Source organism: Phacochoerus africanus, chromosome 8 (assembly GCF_016906955.1).
Source record: "Phacochoerus africanus isolate WHEZ1 chromosome 8, ROS_Pafr_v1, whole genome shotgun sequence".
NCBI classification, from domain to species: domain Eukaryota; kingdom Metazoa; phylum Chordata; class Mammalia; order Artiodactyla; family Suidae; genus Phacochoerus; species Phacochoerus africanus.
In genome coordinates, this window is record NC_062551.1 from 6486274 (window position 1) to 6501154 (window position 14881).

At 52.3% G+C, this 14881-nt stretch overlaps 1 protein-coding gene across 2 annotated transcripts in view; it reads right to left on the reverse strand.

Moving 5' to 3' along the window:
• PLCG2 (phospholipase C gamma 2) overlaps nucleotides 1–14881 on the reverse strand; it is a 166615-nt gene that overhangs the window by 86637 nt on the left and 65097 nt on the right. For both annotated transcript variants that reach the window (XM_047792326.1, XM_047792327.1), the window contains exons 4-7: nucleotides 12332–12425; nucleotides 11263–11310; nucleotides 5517–5601; nucleotides 3675–3758 (exon numbers count right to left, since the gene is read on the reverse strand). In XM_047792326.1, coding sequence (XP_047648282.1) covers nucleotides 3675–3758; nucleotides 5517–5601; nucleotides 11263–11310; nucleotides 12332–12425 — 311 coding nt within the window. The remainder of the gene's footprint in view (nucleotides 1–3674; nucleotides 3759–5516; nucleotides 5602–11262; nucleotides 11311–12331; nucleotides 12426–14881) is intronic.

The following is a 14881-nucleotide window of genomic DNA, read 5'->3' on the forward strand; positions in this document are numbered from 1 at the left end:
CCCACACGGCAACGTGCGGCAACACCGGATCCTTAACCCACCGAGCAAGGCCAGGGATCGAACATTCATCCTCACGGATACTATGCAAGTTCTTAACCTGCTGAACTACAACAGGGACTTTCACTCCCAAGTTTTAAATGTAGGCAATTCAGTTAAAAACAAATCCCCAAACCCCATTTAAACCATTAAGCCCCCAAGGATAAGTGGACGCCGACGGGTGAATGCAGGGTTCTGGCCACCTGGGGATTCTGCAGAAATCTGACTCAAAGTTCTTCCTCTTCCTCCTCTCTCTCACTCTCTGTCACAGACAGACAGACAGACACACACACACACACATTACGCCTGAGGAAGAACCGTAATGTTAAGTGCTCTGAGGTGGCACTTCATCAGGGCAGAGACCATCAGTGACCACCCGATGTACCAGTAGGTGCCAGAGCTTTGGTGCCAACCTGGTTCTCAAGCTGTGTCTGCCCACTGTCTGATAAGACAGCATCTTCAAATTTCAAGGTACACGATTATCAGAACTGCTTTTGGCAACTACTTCTCCTGAGTGAATCCAGCTTTTCTCAGACCTGGCCAACTAAGACACCAAGAGGCGCTGTTCTGGATTTCACGGATACGACGTCATCACAACGTTTCCACTGTTCTCAAGAACTGACGGTACATAAAAGTGACAGATTTTAAGCTAACAGGTGTTCTCATCAGTTTGTATGCAGCAGTTTTTTAATTAAGGTTTCATATAAAAAGGGGGAGGGATCAGAGAGGTTTTAAAAGTGCTAATAGCCGATGACCTGATTTAACACCTTCATTTTATAGAGAAGGCGAGTTGGGGTAGGTGGGCAAGGAAGGCTTTTCCCAAAATCAATTTGTCAGCTAGAGGTCAAGTTGGGGCTGGAATCCAGGTCTTTCAACACCCAAAGCCTGCAATCTTTCCACTCACTTTGCTAAACCAAGAACTGACCATTACATGTGTGAAAAAAGGAACACACTATAAACCAACCTTTTGCTCTATAAGGCATTTTCCCCCAATTTGGACAGACGAGATATGGATCTCCCATTTTCCCACTTCAGATACAACCCAAATCCCATGGCCAGTGGTCACCTACCCAGAGCCCTCCCGCTGCGGCCAGCGTGCAGACCTCCAGGCAGAAGGCAACTGAACACTGTTGGTCACGCTCGTCACTTGAAAATGCCTGCACTTGACCCCCAACCCCTCCCCACTTTCACAATCCCCCTGAGCCCGGCAGAATGGGAATCACTGCCCGCACTGCACAGATGAGAGGGTTGACCGTGGGAGGGGTCCGTGGCTATAGCTCAAGATCAATAGCTGGTTGGAGAAAGCAGGTCCATCTGGCTCCAACCCCCGAGCATCCTCTGTGCCCTCACAGCTCTGCTCCAGAGCCACCTCAGCCACCTGCAGAGCTCCTGTCCAACAGTGACAGCAGCAGTCACGTACCAGCATGGTGCTCCATGCACGGCAATGAAAACCTCACTTTTTAAGCTTTATGAGCTTTTTTTTTTTTTTTTTTAAATGGCCGCACTTGCAGCATACGGAAGTTCCCGGGCCAGGGACTGAATCTGAGCTGCAGCTCTGACCGACTGTGTTGGCCGAGGATTGAACCCTTGCCTCTGCAGCAACCCCAGCCACTGCAGTCAGATTCTTAACACACTGTGCCACAGCATGAACCCCTTTATGGGACTATTTTTAATTGCAGAAATAATGTGCTACCTGGGAACAAGCTGAAGAAAACTGAGGTGTGGCAAAGAAAAATGTAATTTTCGCTCCTGCACAGCTTCCCAAATCCCTCCAGGACACAGACAAAGAGCATATGATATCACTTATAGCTGGAATCTAATATACGGCACAAAGGAACCATTCCTCAGGAAAAAAACTCATGGACTTGAGAACAGACTTGTGGTTGCCAAGGAGTGGGGAGAGTGGGATGGACTGGGAATCTGGGGTTAACAGATGCAAACTATTGCCTTTGGCATGGATAAGCAATGAGAACCTGCTGTATAGCACTGGGAACTCTGTCTAGTCCCTTGTGATGGAGCCTGACGGAAGATAATGTGAAAAAAAGAACATACATAAATATACACACACACACATACATACACGTGTATACACACAAATATATATACATACACACACGCACACATATATCTGTATGACGGGGTCACTCTGCTGTACAGCAGAAATTGACAGAACACTGTAAATCAACTATAACGGAAAAAATTTAAAAATCTTAAAAAAAAAGGCAACACTAAATGTGAGGTGTGTGCTCTTCCATACTTTCTCTTTGTTCTAAAAACACCCACAAATATACACAGGAGGATTCTTTGTTTGTTACCAAAAAATTAGACCTAGTTCCTCGAGTGAATCGGCTGCTGCCTTTCCTCACAAAATATCATGAACATCCCTCCAGCGGGACAGAAGCGCGACTGATTCAGCCTCTTCATCGGCCGCATGGCATGGATGGACCAAAATGACCCAGCAGGAGTTCCCATTGTGGTGCAGTGGAAACGAATCCAACTAGGAACCATAGGGTTGTGGGTTCGGTCCCTGGCCTCACTCAGTGGGTTGAGGATCTGGCAGTTGCCGTGGGCTGTGGTATGGGTCGCAGACACGGCTAGGACCCGGCATTGCTGTGGCTGTGGCATAGGCTGGCAGCTGTGGCTCCAATTGGACCCCTAGCCTGGGAACCTCCATATGCTGTGGGTGCGGCCCTAAAAGAACAAAAGACAAAAAAAAAAAAGAAAGAAAGAAAGAAAAGAAAAGGAAAATACAATTTAAAAAAAAAAAAAAAGACGCAGCAACTGCTCTACACAGAGGCGTTCAGACAGCTCCCAGGTATTTTGCCAGCATAAGCAATAAACGATCTGGTAACACACTCCTAGGTCCCAGAGCTTTCATTTCTCTAAAAGAGCCCCCCAAAATGCCACCGTCAGGTCAAACTATATGCGAATCTTAACTCTAAAACAGCATATTATCTTAATCAAAAAATATATTCTTGGAGTTCCCACTGTGGCGCATCAGGTTAAGAACCCAATGTAGTCTCTGTGAGGATGTGCGTTTGATCCCAGGCCTCGCTCAGTGGGTTAAGGATCCAGCACTGCCACAAGCTGTGGCGTAGGTCACAGATGTGGCTCGCGTCTGGATTTGCTGTGGCTGTGGCACAGGGCTGCAGTTGCAACTTCGATGTGGTCCCTAGCCTGGGAACGTCTGTGTGCTGTAGGTGCAGCCATTAAAAAAAAACAAGAAAAGAAAAAAATATATATTCTCATTAACATCAATCAAGGATAGAAAGAAGGAACACACTCAAATAACCCCTCCAAATGGAGATGGTTACTACTAGTAAGTAGATACATTTCTTTCCAGAATGAGATTAAACAGCAGAGTTGGCTGAACTTCTTTTTACTTTAATAAGTTCGGATTAAATTCCAGGCAGACTTAGGGGCACTCATGTTCCCACCAAGAAGGTATGCACTGTCCCCACAGCTCTGTCATGTTTAAAAACTTGGCCAATCTAAGCATGGTGCCGTCACTCCGGCTTCGTATTTCCTCGACTAGCAGGGACGTGGAACACATCCTGGGTTGCTTAGGAACATGCTGGACTTTGAAACGCAGGGAAAACAAAAACACCATTCAATCATTTGCCCAAGAATCATCTTACCGATTTTTGCTGTTCAAACATAAGTTTTTTATAGAAAAGATGGAACTGCTCAAAGCTGAGTTCATCTTTGTGTGCGCCAATTTCCTGTAAATGTAAAAAAAAAAAAAGTGACCACACGATTTTTGGTGTCCACCACAAGAATGCCTCCCCCTGTTCACACAGCTCTCCTACAACACTGGCTGAAATCTAACTTGCATTGCTCTGAACCCACCATCCACAAGCTTCCTACTTTATCTGCCTGGAGAACATGCCCACCAGGGACCCAGGTAAGACCCTGCCCTTGACAGCCCAAAACAGTAGGGTCCCAGCTGGAATCCCAAGAGCCTGAATGCAGAGCTCCTCCTTCTAGGGGCAGAAGATACTTTCTTTCTTTTTTTTTTTTTTTTTTTGTTGTTGTTGTTGCTATTTCTTGGGCCGCTCCCGTGGCATATGGAGGTTCCCAGGCTAGGGGTTGAATCGGAGCTGTAGCCACCGGCCTACGCCAGAGCCACAGCAACGCGGGATCCGAGCCGCGTCTGCAACCTACACCACAGCTCCCGGCAATGCTGGATCGTTAACCCACTGAGCAAGGGCAGGGACTGAACCCGCAACCTCATGGTTCCTAGTCGGATTCGTTAACCACTGCGCCACGACGGGAACTCCCAGAAGATACTTTCAAATCCAGCCATACTTACAGGGTATGTACAGATAGGTCATTCTTAAAAGCCTAAGGAAAGGAACCAAGCTTTTGGAGTTAAGAGTTCAATTCCAGTCAAGGTTTGTCCCCTGAACTGCTTCATGGCTTTGGGCAATTCACTCGAGCCTCTCAGACCCTCAGTTTCTTCATGTGTGAAATGCGAGAGCCACTACCACCAACCTCCTCCTCCTGGACTTCCCTGAAACCAAGCCAGGTAACAACCACGCAGCGCCTGCCTGCTAAAGCCTGGCTAAAGAATGAACTTCCAGTTATGGGGCAGCCAGTGGGCGGTGCTTCTGCAGTCTCTCTTCTCCCCGTCCCCACCCTTCCCTGGTTTTGCCTTCTTGGATTAGGTGGGATGCTCCGGGCCAGCCAAAAGACGGCTTGATAAGCCATCAAGTGGGTGCCTTCCTCCAGGAGTTCTTTGGCACAACCATGAATGAGGTTTTTCAGCTGAGGAGTCCGGTGACATGGCCCTGTGACTCCCGCAATGCGGACGACTGGGAGGGAATGTCACTGGGTTCCTGACAAGAGTCAGTAGGTCTCTGAAAGCCAGAAAGAGTGCTTAGAGCTCACCTCCATCCTTCCACCACTGAGGAGAGCCCACCTGACCTACCCATCCCTCATGGAGCAACTAGACCCACCCCAGATCTACCGATGGGTCACCGAGCCAGGACCATCATTAAATGATGACGGGCAGAGGAGCGGTAGGGGGATGGGAGGATGGGCAGGAGGAAGGACGGGCAATGAGGGGCGGGTGGGAAGAGGGGTGAAAGGCAGAGAGATGCTGGCTCTGCCAACGACGCTGTCAGGACTTGCATACAAAACGCCACGTTGCCGGCAACCTTCATAATGAATCTTTCAGAGTATTTTCCAAAAGAAATACATGTGTTCATGTTACTAAAAGGAAAAGAGGCTGCGGGACGGTGAGGGGAAGGGCAAGCTGGACGGTGGAAACGTTCCCAGTCAAGCAGCCCGGGGAACACGGTCTGTGTGGACGCCGTCCTCTGCCAGGACTGAGAACGCGGTCCGAAGACCTGCCCACGATCGCTCTGTGCTAAGAAGGATGAAGGAGGCGAAGGACTTTCCAGGGCACCATTCAGAGGAGCACGAAGGCACCGTGGCCCTGGGTTCACATGATGGCCAGGCTGAGTCACGCAACTTACCAGAAACTTGTCTTTGAGGAACTTGGCACTGCTCACTTTGAAGTTGACCAGGGGCAGGATGGCCTTCAGCTCTCGGAGGCTGATGCTGCAAAAGAGGGGAACCCCAGCCCGTCAGCCTCGACGGGTTTCATCCGCGGAGGGTCAGTGTCAGTGGGCACTACCTGGGAACAGAGGCCCGGGATTCAAGGGGTGGGGGGTGACCTCCCCTTCAGGGATGGCTGTGGACACGGGTCCTGTAGGAGATGCACGGCGTGGGCAGACATGGTGTCAGATGACCTTTGTGGATACGAAATGTCACAGGAGCTCAAACCAAGGGGTGGCCACTGAAGGTCAGAGGGGCGGAAGGAGCCAACCTTGTCTGAACACCTACTATGTGCCAGGCTGCCCTGGGAGATATTCAGGCAATGTCACCTCACCCTTCCCTACATTCAACCCCCTACACAGTGTACATTCTCGGCTTCCCCCAGGTTCAGAAGTGGCAATGGGGGTGGGGGGGCAGGGGATGCTGCTCAAGGTCAGAGCAGGTCTAATGACCTTCAGAGGTGGGTACCCATCACTTCCATGTTCCCGATGAAGACACTGAGGCTCAGAGAGGTTCGCTGCTAGGACATCGGGGCTGCAACTCCACTGCTGGCTGCTTCCAGCTCTGCCTGTACCCACTGCATGGAACTGGGTGGGCGGAGGCGCAGGGAGTCAAGGGTGCAGAGCCAAGGGTCAGCCAAGGGAGAGCGGGTGGTCTGGGGAACTTTGGTGTGGCCAAAGAAAACTGCTCTGTGTTCTTGGAAACGTCAGACTAGACAGGGGCTGTGCACGGCCAGGAAGGAAGTCTGCCCAGGCTGCGGGCAGAAAATGGCCCGGCTTCCCCTATGCTGTAAAGGCAGCCTCTGCCAGGACACCAGACAGAAGCAGCACATTACACTCAGCAGCTTCACCAGGAGATGACCCAGGGGACTCCTGGCCACCCCAGTGTCCCTGCCTCCTGCATCTCTGTCCCTAACATCAGGGACCTTTGTGGGCCAGATGCCCTCCTACGGCCCCACGACCACCAGGGCCAGCAGTCAGGGCTTTCCCAGCAAGACGGTGAGAGCAACACAAAGCCGTGGGGCCGGCTGGCAGAGAGGCAAGCAGGCTAGCTGAGACCCCTGCTTCTGACCCAGCCCCATGGTGTCCACAAAGAGCATGGCCAGGGCAGGGTCGGGGGAGAGGAGCAGAGGGGGCTGGCGCTGCAAAATGAGGCAGGGCGGTGGTCTGACCGAGATGGTGGCCGAGGGGCGCATCCAGGACCAAGGGAAAGGTCACAGTGCCTTGGGGGACCCAGAACTTTCAGGCAGAAATGGGGCCAAGAAGCCTTCCCACAGCCAAGAACAGAGAGACTGGGGAGGTGGGGGGCACTGCGGCAAACACGGGCCGCGGGCACATGCGAACCTGAGCACGGGGACATCCAAGCCCACCTGCTCCCAAAGACCTGCCTTGCAGTGGAACGACTGAGCCCCCAGGAAAAGGGGGACCAAAGAGCCTCTTCAGGCTTCTGTGCAGGGACCTTGCCACTCCACTCCCCGGGCTGCATCTCCCCCTCGTGCTCCGCTCTGGGCACAATGACTGCCAAGCCGCTGGAGACTAGGAAGCCGGCAGCTCCCAGCTGCACCCCTCTCCCTGCCCAGGACTTGTCATCAGATAGGGTGCCTCAGCCAAGGTCACGTGCCACCCTGTGGCCTTAATCAGGACAGCGCTGCAGGGCTGTCCTCAGAGCTCCCCATGGGGTCAGCTGAGTCAGGGGCTGTGATGGCACCACCACCCAATGCCCCTTCCCACCACCCCCTCCCTGACTTCACGTCCTCAGGGGTGGATCCCCTACTCACTCCCCTATAAGCTTCCTGCAGACAAACCCACATCTCAGGTTCTCTTTCCTGCAGGCTCAACCTGCAACCACAGGCTAGGAACCAGGGCAATCCCTTTGGGGAGAGATGGCAAAAATTCCCCTCATTTTGAATTAGCTTATTTATTTGTTTGTTTGCTTGCTTGCTTTTTAGGGCTGTACCCACGGCATATGAAAGTTCCCAGGCTAGGGGTCTAATCAGAGCCGCAGCTGCCGGCCTACACCACAGCCACAGTTACAGCAGATCCAAGCCATATCTGCAACCTATATACCACAGCTCACGGCAACGCCAGATCCCTAACCCAATGAGCAAGGACAGGGATCGAACCCACATCCTCATGGATCCTAGTCGGGTTCATTACCCCTGAGCCACAATGGGAACTCCTATACTCAGATTTTATTTTTTGTCTTTTGTCTTTCTAGGACCACATCCGTGGCATACAGAGGCTCCCAGGCTAGGGGTCCAATCAGAGCTGTAGCTGCCAACCCACACCAGAGCCAAAACAATGCAGGATCCAAGCCGCATCTGGGACCTACACCACAGCTCACAGCAACGCTGGATCCTTAATCCACTGGGCAAGGCCAGGGGTCGAACCCACATTCTCATGGATGCTAGTTGGGTTCGTTCACTGCTGAGCCATGACGGGAACTATATATATATAGTTATATATATATTATACGTATATGTATATATATATGTGTGTGTGTATATATATGTATATATATAATATGTATATATATATTATGTATGTGTGTGTATATATATATATATATGCACATTTTAATCAAGTAAAATGAACAGACCAATAAATAAAGTTGAGGATGTAAATCTACTGAAAAAAATTGTGCCCAGAGCTAACAATGCCTACCATTTAATGTCAAATTCATAGTTTTTCCTAGCTTTCAGTATTTCCCAAATTCTCTATAAAAAAACAAGTGGCTTGCAATGGAGCATGATAATGTGAGAAAAAAGAATGTATACATGTGTGTGTGACTGGGTCGCCTTGCTGTGCAGCAGAAAACTGACAGAACCCTGGAAATCAGCTGTGATGGAAAAAATAAAAATTATTAAAAACAGCAACACAACAAGTGGGGCGTCCCCACCGCGGCTCAGCGGTTAGTGGCTGGGAGGAGGAAGAAGTGGAGCTGGGGTTTAATGAGTACAGAGCTTCGGCTGTGAACGAGGAGCAGTGCCCTGGAGGTGGACGGTGACGGCAGCCCAGCAACCTGAACGCCCTTGATCTCAGACGGGAATGCTGTCTGGAAAGGCCAAGCTGTCTGTTTTGTATATTTAACCACAGTGAAACACATTAAATCATTTCACGCCCTAAGCAGGGTGGGGCAGGGAAGACTGCTGCCTTTTACCAGCCTGGGGATAGGTTTGGCACAGGTGACCACCTGGGGTGCTGTGGACAAGACTGAACCTCCCCTGGCCCCGCTGTCCTCCCAAAATGGACCAGAGGGTGCCTCGCTCACCAGTCTGAAAGCATCGGGTCCCCGTCTGCCCCCCTCCCCTAAGCGCAGAACCTGCTCAGAACAGTGGCTGCTGCAATGCGACATCTCCGCAAAAGCCAGCTGCTGTTATTTTGCCTCTTGAGGGGCTGAAAAGTGAGAGCCGTGCCCAGGCCAGGAAAAACCCGGGAGTGGGCGCTGCCCCAGCCGGGCTGGCACAAGCCTGCCTCCTGTGCCCTCCCGAGACCTTTCCCTGCTGCTGTGGCTCCCTTGCTGGCCTTCAGGAAACGCGATTAGTGTGGGCGACAGGAAAGGAGGGGAACTGGCAGCTCTGTCCCTGGCACCCTGGTCAACGTTCCTTCAGAGGAACTCCCTCCGGGCTTCGCGGAACCACAGGAAAGGTGGGATTTTCCACGTGTTGACAGGGTGGCAGGGCTCTGCCCGCCGGGAGCGAGGTCGGGACGCCGGAACGGCAGAATAAGGAGTCAGGCCAGAGACAAGCTGGCTCTCTGCCCAAAGTTCCAGAAAGGACGTCTCCGTGAAGGCCTCTCAAGAATCTGCTCTGAGCACGGGAGCCAGGGGAGTTTTCATTTCCCGACAACAGAAGATGGAGAAGCGGATGCGGGAACCAAAGCAACAGCCCTGTCCCGACCGCACGGCGCGCAGAGCGGCCAGGGAGGGCTCCCGCCGTCATCCCGGTGCCAACGTCTGCTGTGAATCACCCGGAAGCCACAGAGAAGGGAAACAGGGGCGGCCCCACCTCGGAGGCTGAAAGAGACCAGTGTGTCCAGAATCCTCCAACACGGGGCCCTTGTTTGATTCGCCGCCGTCACACAGGGGCAAAGCCCAGGGTGTGGGGACCACAGTGCTGAGACGAGGAGGAGGAGGAGGAGGAGGAGGGAGGGAAAGGCAGATGGACAGAGGCAGGGAGAGAGCTGCCGGCCGACCTAACCACGTTCCTAAACCCTGCCCCGCTCCCTGGCTATACCGCCTGCAAACCATCCTATGGGGCGTGTGTACACGAGACCACGGAGGCTCTGAAATCCACAAGGGATGGGGACAGTGACCTGACACCCAAACGCCTTAGAGGTGGAATGACTTTCACAAACAAGACGGGAGAGGGACAGAGGTTTTTTGTGGCCTCACAGATGATGGTGACACCTCTTACTGAGAATGAAAGGAACGAAAAAATACAAAAAATTCTTTTTTTACAGCTACATCTGTGGCATGTGGAAGCTCCCTGGCCAGGGACCAAAACCGAGCCAAAGCTGCGACCAATGCTGCAGCAACGCTGGATCCTTTAACCCGTGCCTCTGCACCAACCGGAGCCACCACAGGTGGATTCTCAACCCGCTGCATCAAAATCGGGAACTCTTAAATTTTTTTCAAGAGGTCTGATGTGAGGCTAAAATAACACAATGACTGGAAAAGCGCTTAGCACAGTGCCTGGCATACTGGGTGCTCCATCAATGGCGGTTCTTTTCATTACATTATTAACAAGACCCGGACCAAAACATTAAAAAAAAAAAAAATGATGAGAGGATGTTTAACCTCACTCATAAAGAAAGAAACACAAGTTTAAGCCAAAATCTGCTGTTGCCTTTCACCCATCCGATTAATAAAGGTCCAAGTCTGGTGACACAGGGAAATGCACCACTGGGAGAAACATAAATTGCCACCACCTCTCTCAAAATGGTAGACCAGATGACGCATGGCTGCTGGTTCTCCTCCTCCAGGAAGTCCTCCTGCTCCTATTCTCATCACACACGTATAAAAAGGGAGACCTGAAGGTTTTCATAGCAGCCATTATTCACCATGATAATAAAGGACCTGCACCAACTTCAGGTCCATCAAGAAGGAAAGGATTTCTCACCAAGGAGGGAATGACCCTGCGTCCGCCCAAGGACAAACCACATTTGCTACGAAAACGTCTGGCAGGGAGCACTGTGTGTGCTGATGGGGACCACGCCAGGACCCTGAATTACACACTGTGCCGTCACACGGCTCGTGTCTGCCCCGTCCTCACACGCATGGCCCTGACGTGGGTTTACGTCTTTACCGTCAGGCTCTTTCCCACCACAACGTCAGGGCAGGCACCGTGGCCATCCCGTTTCTCGCTGGGACACAGAAGATGCTCAAGTGCAAAGGCCTTGAGGATGTGGTCCAAGCGCTCCCTGGCAGAGACGTCACCTCTGAGATAACTGGAACTTCCCACTGCAGGGAGGCTGCTCGTGGGTGGAGACTGTGTCACCACGACCTCAGGCACCTGTCCGGCACCTTGTAAGTCAAACCCGACTTCCTGAGGAGCTTTCCACCACGAGCACGCGCTCCAACTCCCTTGGAATTTTAAAGAGAAAATGAACACCGGGAGACCAAGACGATCAGGAGGAAAACCACAAGCATGTGACAGACTCTTACCTGTTTCTTCTGGTTTGATCCACGGAATAAATCTGCTTTCTCAGCCAACTGGGAAGAGAGTTGATTCAAAAAAGAAAAAGCAAAACAGAGAGAGAGACAAAGTGAGAAAATGGCACAAGTTAAAAAAAAAAATGGTAAAAAAGGAGTTCCCATTGTGGCTCAGCGGAAACGAAACTGACTAGCATCCATGAGGACACAGGTTCGGTCCCTGGCCTTGCTCAGTGGGTTAAGGATCCAGTGTTGCCGTGAGCTGTGGTGTAGGTCACAGACGCAGCTCAGATCCTGCGTTGCTGTGGCTGTGGTGTGGGCCGGTGGCTACAGCTCCGATTGGACCCCTAGCCTGGAACCTCCACATGCTGCAGGGCGTCCCTAAAAAGACCCCCCCCCCAAAAAAAGAAAGAAAATGGCACAAGTGTGAGTTCTATAGGATGGGACAAAGGAAACCACAAACAAAAAGAATGTTTTCCTGCTTTCTAACTCAGGGAACTTGGGAGCAGCAGCTTCTCCTTGTGGCTGAAACGCCCTCGCTGAGCCAAGGGGCCCCTTGGCCTCGCAGAGGTTGGCGTTCTTTACACTGACACATTCCCTCTGCCAGCAAGTGTCAATCCCCAAAACGCTGGTAAGAAAAACGGTGGACACCAGAGGGCCTTGGTTTTCCGGGGAGACAATAAGTCACAGACCGGTCCCAGCTGGACATCTAAGACATTGGCCAGACCGTCCTGGGAAGGCTCTCGGCCAGCCTGGAGGAAGGGGCACGTGGAAAACCGCAGGCCTCAGGGCTGAGGCCCTCCGAGGAGGCAGCCTCAGCCCCGCTTCAATCCTTTAGGAGACAAGCCTCGGGTCCTCCCCTGCCCCACGACACTAACACACGTTTCCGTCTCCGTGGTGCCCGGGCACCCCTCACCCCAGAGGCCCAGGCCCGGCGATGGGCCACCCCTGGGCACCTACTGCATACAGGACACTCAAGATGAAATGCCGCTTTCCCTTTCTTCCTCCCTATTGGCTAAAGGGAGCGGAATAAACGCCTGAGTGAGCAAACCCCAGAGAGAAAGAAGCCAAAGCCGGTCACCTCTCGATCACGGTGGGTGTGGACGCGCTCATCACTTCCTGGTGTAAGATTTTCAAGCCAGAGAGCCATTTCATCGCATCGTCTTTAGAGTCAGCTGGAGAGGAAAGAAAGAAGAAACAAATGCTGTGTTTCCCTCTGGCAAGAGCTCTGCTTAGAGACACTGCCCCACCTCCCCAGCCCCACACAGACTGTGGGAATGGGAGGGTTCTAGGACCTGCTTTTTGTCTGGGATGAGGCCACAGGCCCCTGGTGAGCCTCTTACAGCAGGGGTGACAAGCCAGCGACTTTTTTTTAAAGCGTTTCCGCTTTGGCGTTCGCCTGTGGCACGGCAGGTTGAGAATCAAGCACTGTCACTACAGCAGCTCAGGTCACTGCTATGGTGTGTGTTGATCCCTGGCCCAGGAACTTCCACATGCCACAGGCATGGTGCAGTCAAAAAAAAAAAAAAAAAAAAAAAAGAGGAGTTCCCGTCGTGGCGCAGTGGTTAACGAATCCGACTAGGAACCATAACGTTGTGGGTTTGGTCCCTGCCCTTGCTCAGTGGGTTAACGATCCGGCGTTGCCGTGAGCTGTGGTGTAGGTTGCAGACGCGGCTCGGATCCCGCGTTGCTGTGGCTCTGGCGTAGGCCGGTGGCTGCAGCTCCGATTCAACCCCTAGCCTGGGAACCTCCATATGCCGCGGGAGTGGCCCAAGAAATAGCAACAACAACAACAACAAAAAAGACAAAAAAGACAAAAGACAAAAAAAAAATTAAAAAAAAAAAAAAAGAGAGAGTTTGGGCTTCAGCCCTACACTATCGAATTAAAGGCAGGACCTGGCATAATTCGCACCACAATCCTGAGCAGCCCTCAGCATCTCCCCATCTCCAGTCAAGGCCAGAGAAAAAGGTAGAACGTAGGCGATGCTGAGCTGGAAGGGAAAAGCAAAAAAGGGCAGTTAAGAGTCTGACATCAGGAGTTCCCATCATGGTGCAGTGGTTAACAAATCCAACTAGGAACCATGAGGTTGAGGGTTCAATCCCTGACTGTGCTCAGTGAGTTAAGGATCCGGTGTTGCTGTGAGCTGTGGGGTAGGTCACAGACGCGGCTCGGATCTGGCATGGCTGTGGCTGTGGTTGTGGCGTAGGCCGGCAGCTACAGCTCCGATTAGACCCCTAGCCTGGGAACCTCCATATCCCTTGGGAGCAGCACTAGAAAAGGCAAAAGACCAAAAAAAAAGGGGGGGGGGGTCTGCCATCATAGGGCTCCCTTGTGGTCAGGATCCAGCGTGGCCACTGCTGTGGCTCAGGTACTGCTGTGGCACAAGATCGATACCCTGGCCCCCAGCACTGCAAGGCTGTGTCATGTTCTGCCAGTTATTTAACCCTCTGTGCCTCATTTCCTCATCAGTAAAATGCCACTGGCAAGGCAAACACCTGGTCCACTTATTCAACACCTGCGAACCATCAGGGACCTTGTGAGTCTGGACAGAGCATGCCAGCGTTTCTGCTCTCACCCTTCCTGTGCGGATGAGGAGAAAAGCAAGGCTGAGAAGAGTTAAGGGGCCTGTCCCAGAGCCAGTAAGTGGGAGCTGGGATCTCCATCCAGATCCTGCCCATCCTTCTACGTGACCTGGAATTGCAGGGCGCTGGGTGGGGGCACCGCAGAGCATTAGACATCAAGCTGGCATCCTAGGCTCCATGTCTGGGGTGGGTTCTCATGGCCTCCCTACCAAGAACAGCAGCAAAGCCTCAGGCCTGCAGGGGGGCTAAGTGGACACAGCTCTGAAAGTTCATGGTCACAGGACCTCTCTCCGGCCCCATCTCTGCCTCCTGCCACGTACCATCCAGCAGAGATATACCCATCATTCCCAACTCCAGCTTGCTATTCCCTTCCTCCAAGCCCGGGCACAGGCAACGCCCTCTCGCTGAACCACCCTCTCTCTTTCCTCCCAACTCCTGGTGATGCCTCAAAACCCAGTTTAAAAGTCACCTCCTCTGCAAAGCCTTCTCTGGAATTAGGCACTGTATTCCTAAAGCACACTGTATAGCGTTTGGACCACAGCCTCCATCACCGTGCCCTGCAGTTGCCGTCCCCACGTCTGTCTCCCCAAGTACACTGGGAGCTCCCGAAAGGCACCAACCGGGTCTTACGCATCTTCAGAGCCCCTCTGACATCTAACGCAGCCCAGCACAGAGCAGGTGCTCAAAAGATGCTGCTGAAAGTACCCTGAATGAGAAGTCAAGCCAGTGAGCGTGATCTGACCCTAAGCTGAATGTCCCCAGCACCACTCAGCTTCCAGTTCCCCAGGCTGGTCTCCTGGTAATGCTGTTTATTTCCTCTTCCATGCGACATGACTGGACGCAGGGGTCTAAGTCAGTCAGTTCTGGGACTGGCCCTGAAGGCGGCCACAAGCTCCTGCGCCCTGAGCAAAGTGCCTGAGGTTTTTCACAGCTCTCCCCCTGGCTGCTCTGACTTTCTGGTGGAGTCACAGGGATGGCTGGAAATCACCCCTCCAGGTACGTGTGTCTATGTGTGTGCACATGTATGCATCTGCAGGTGCGCTGTGCG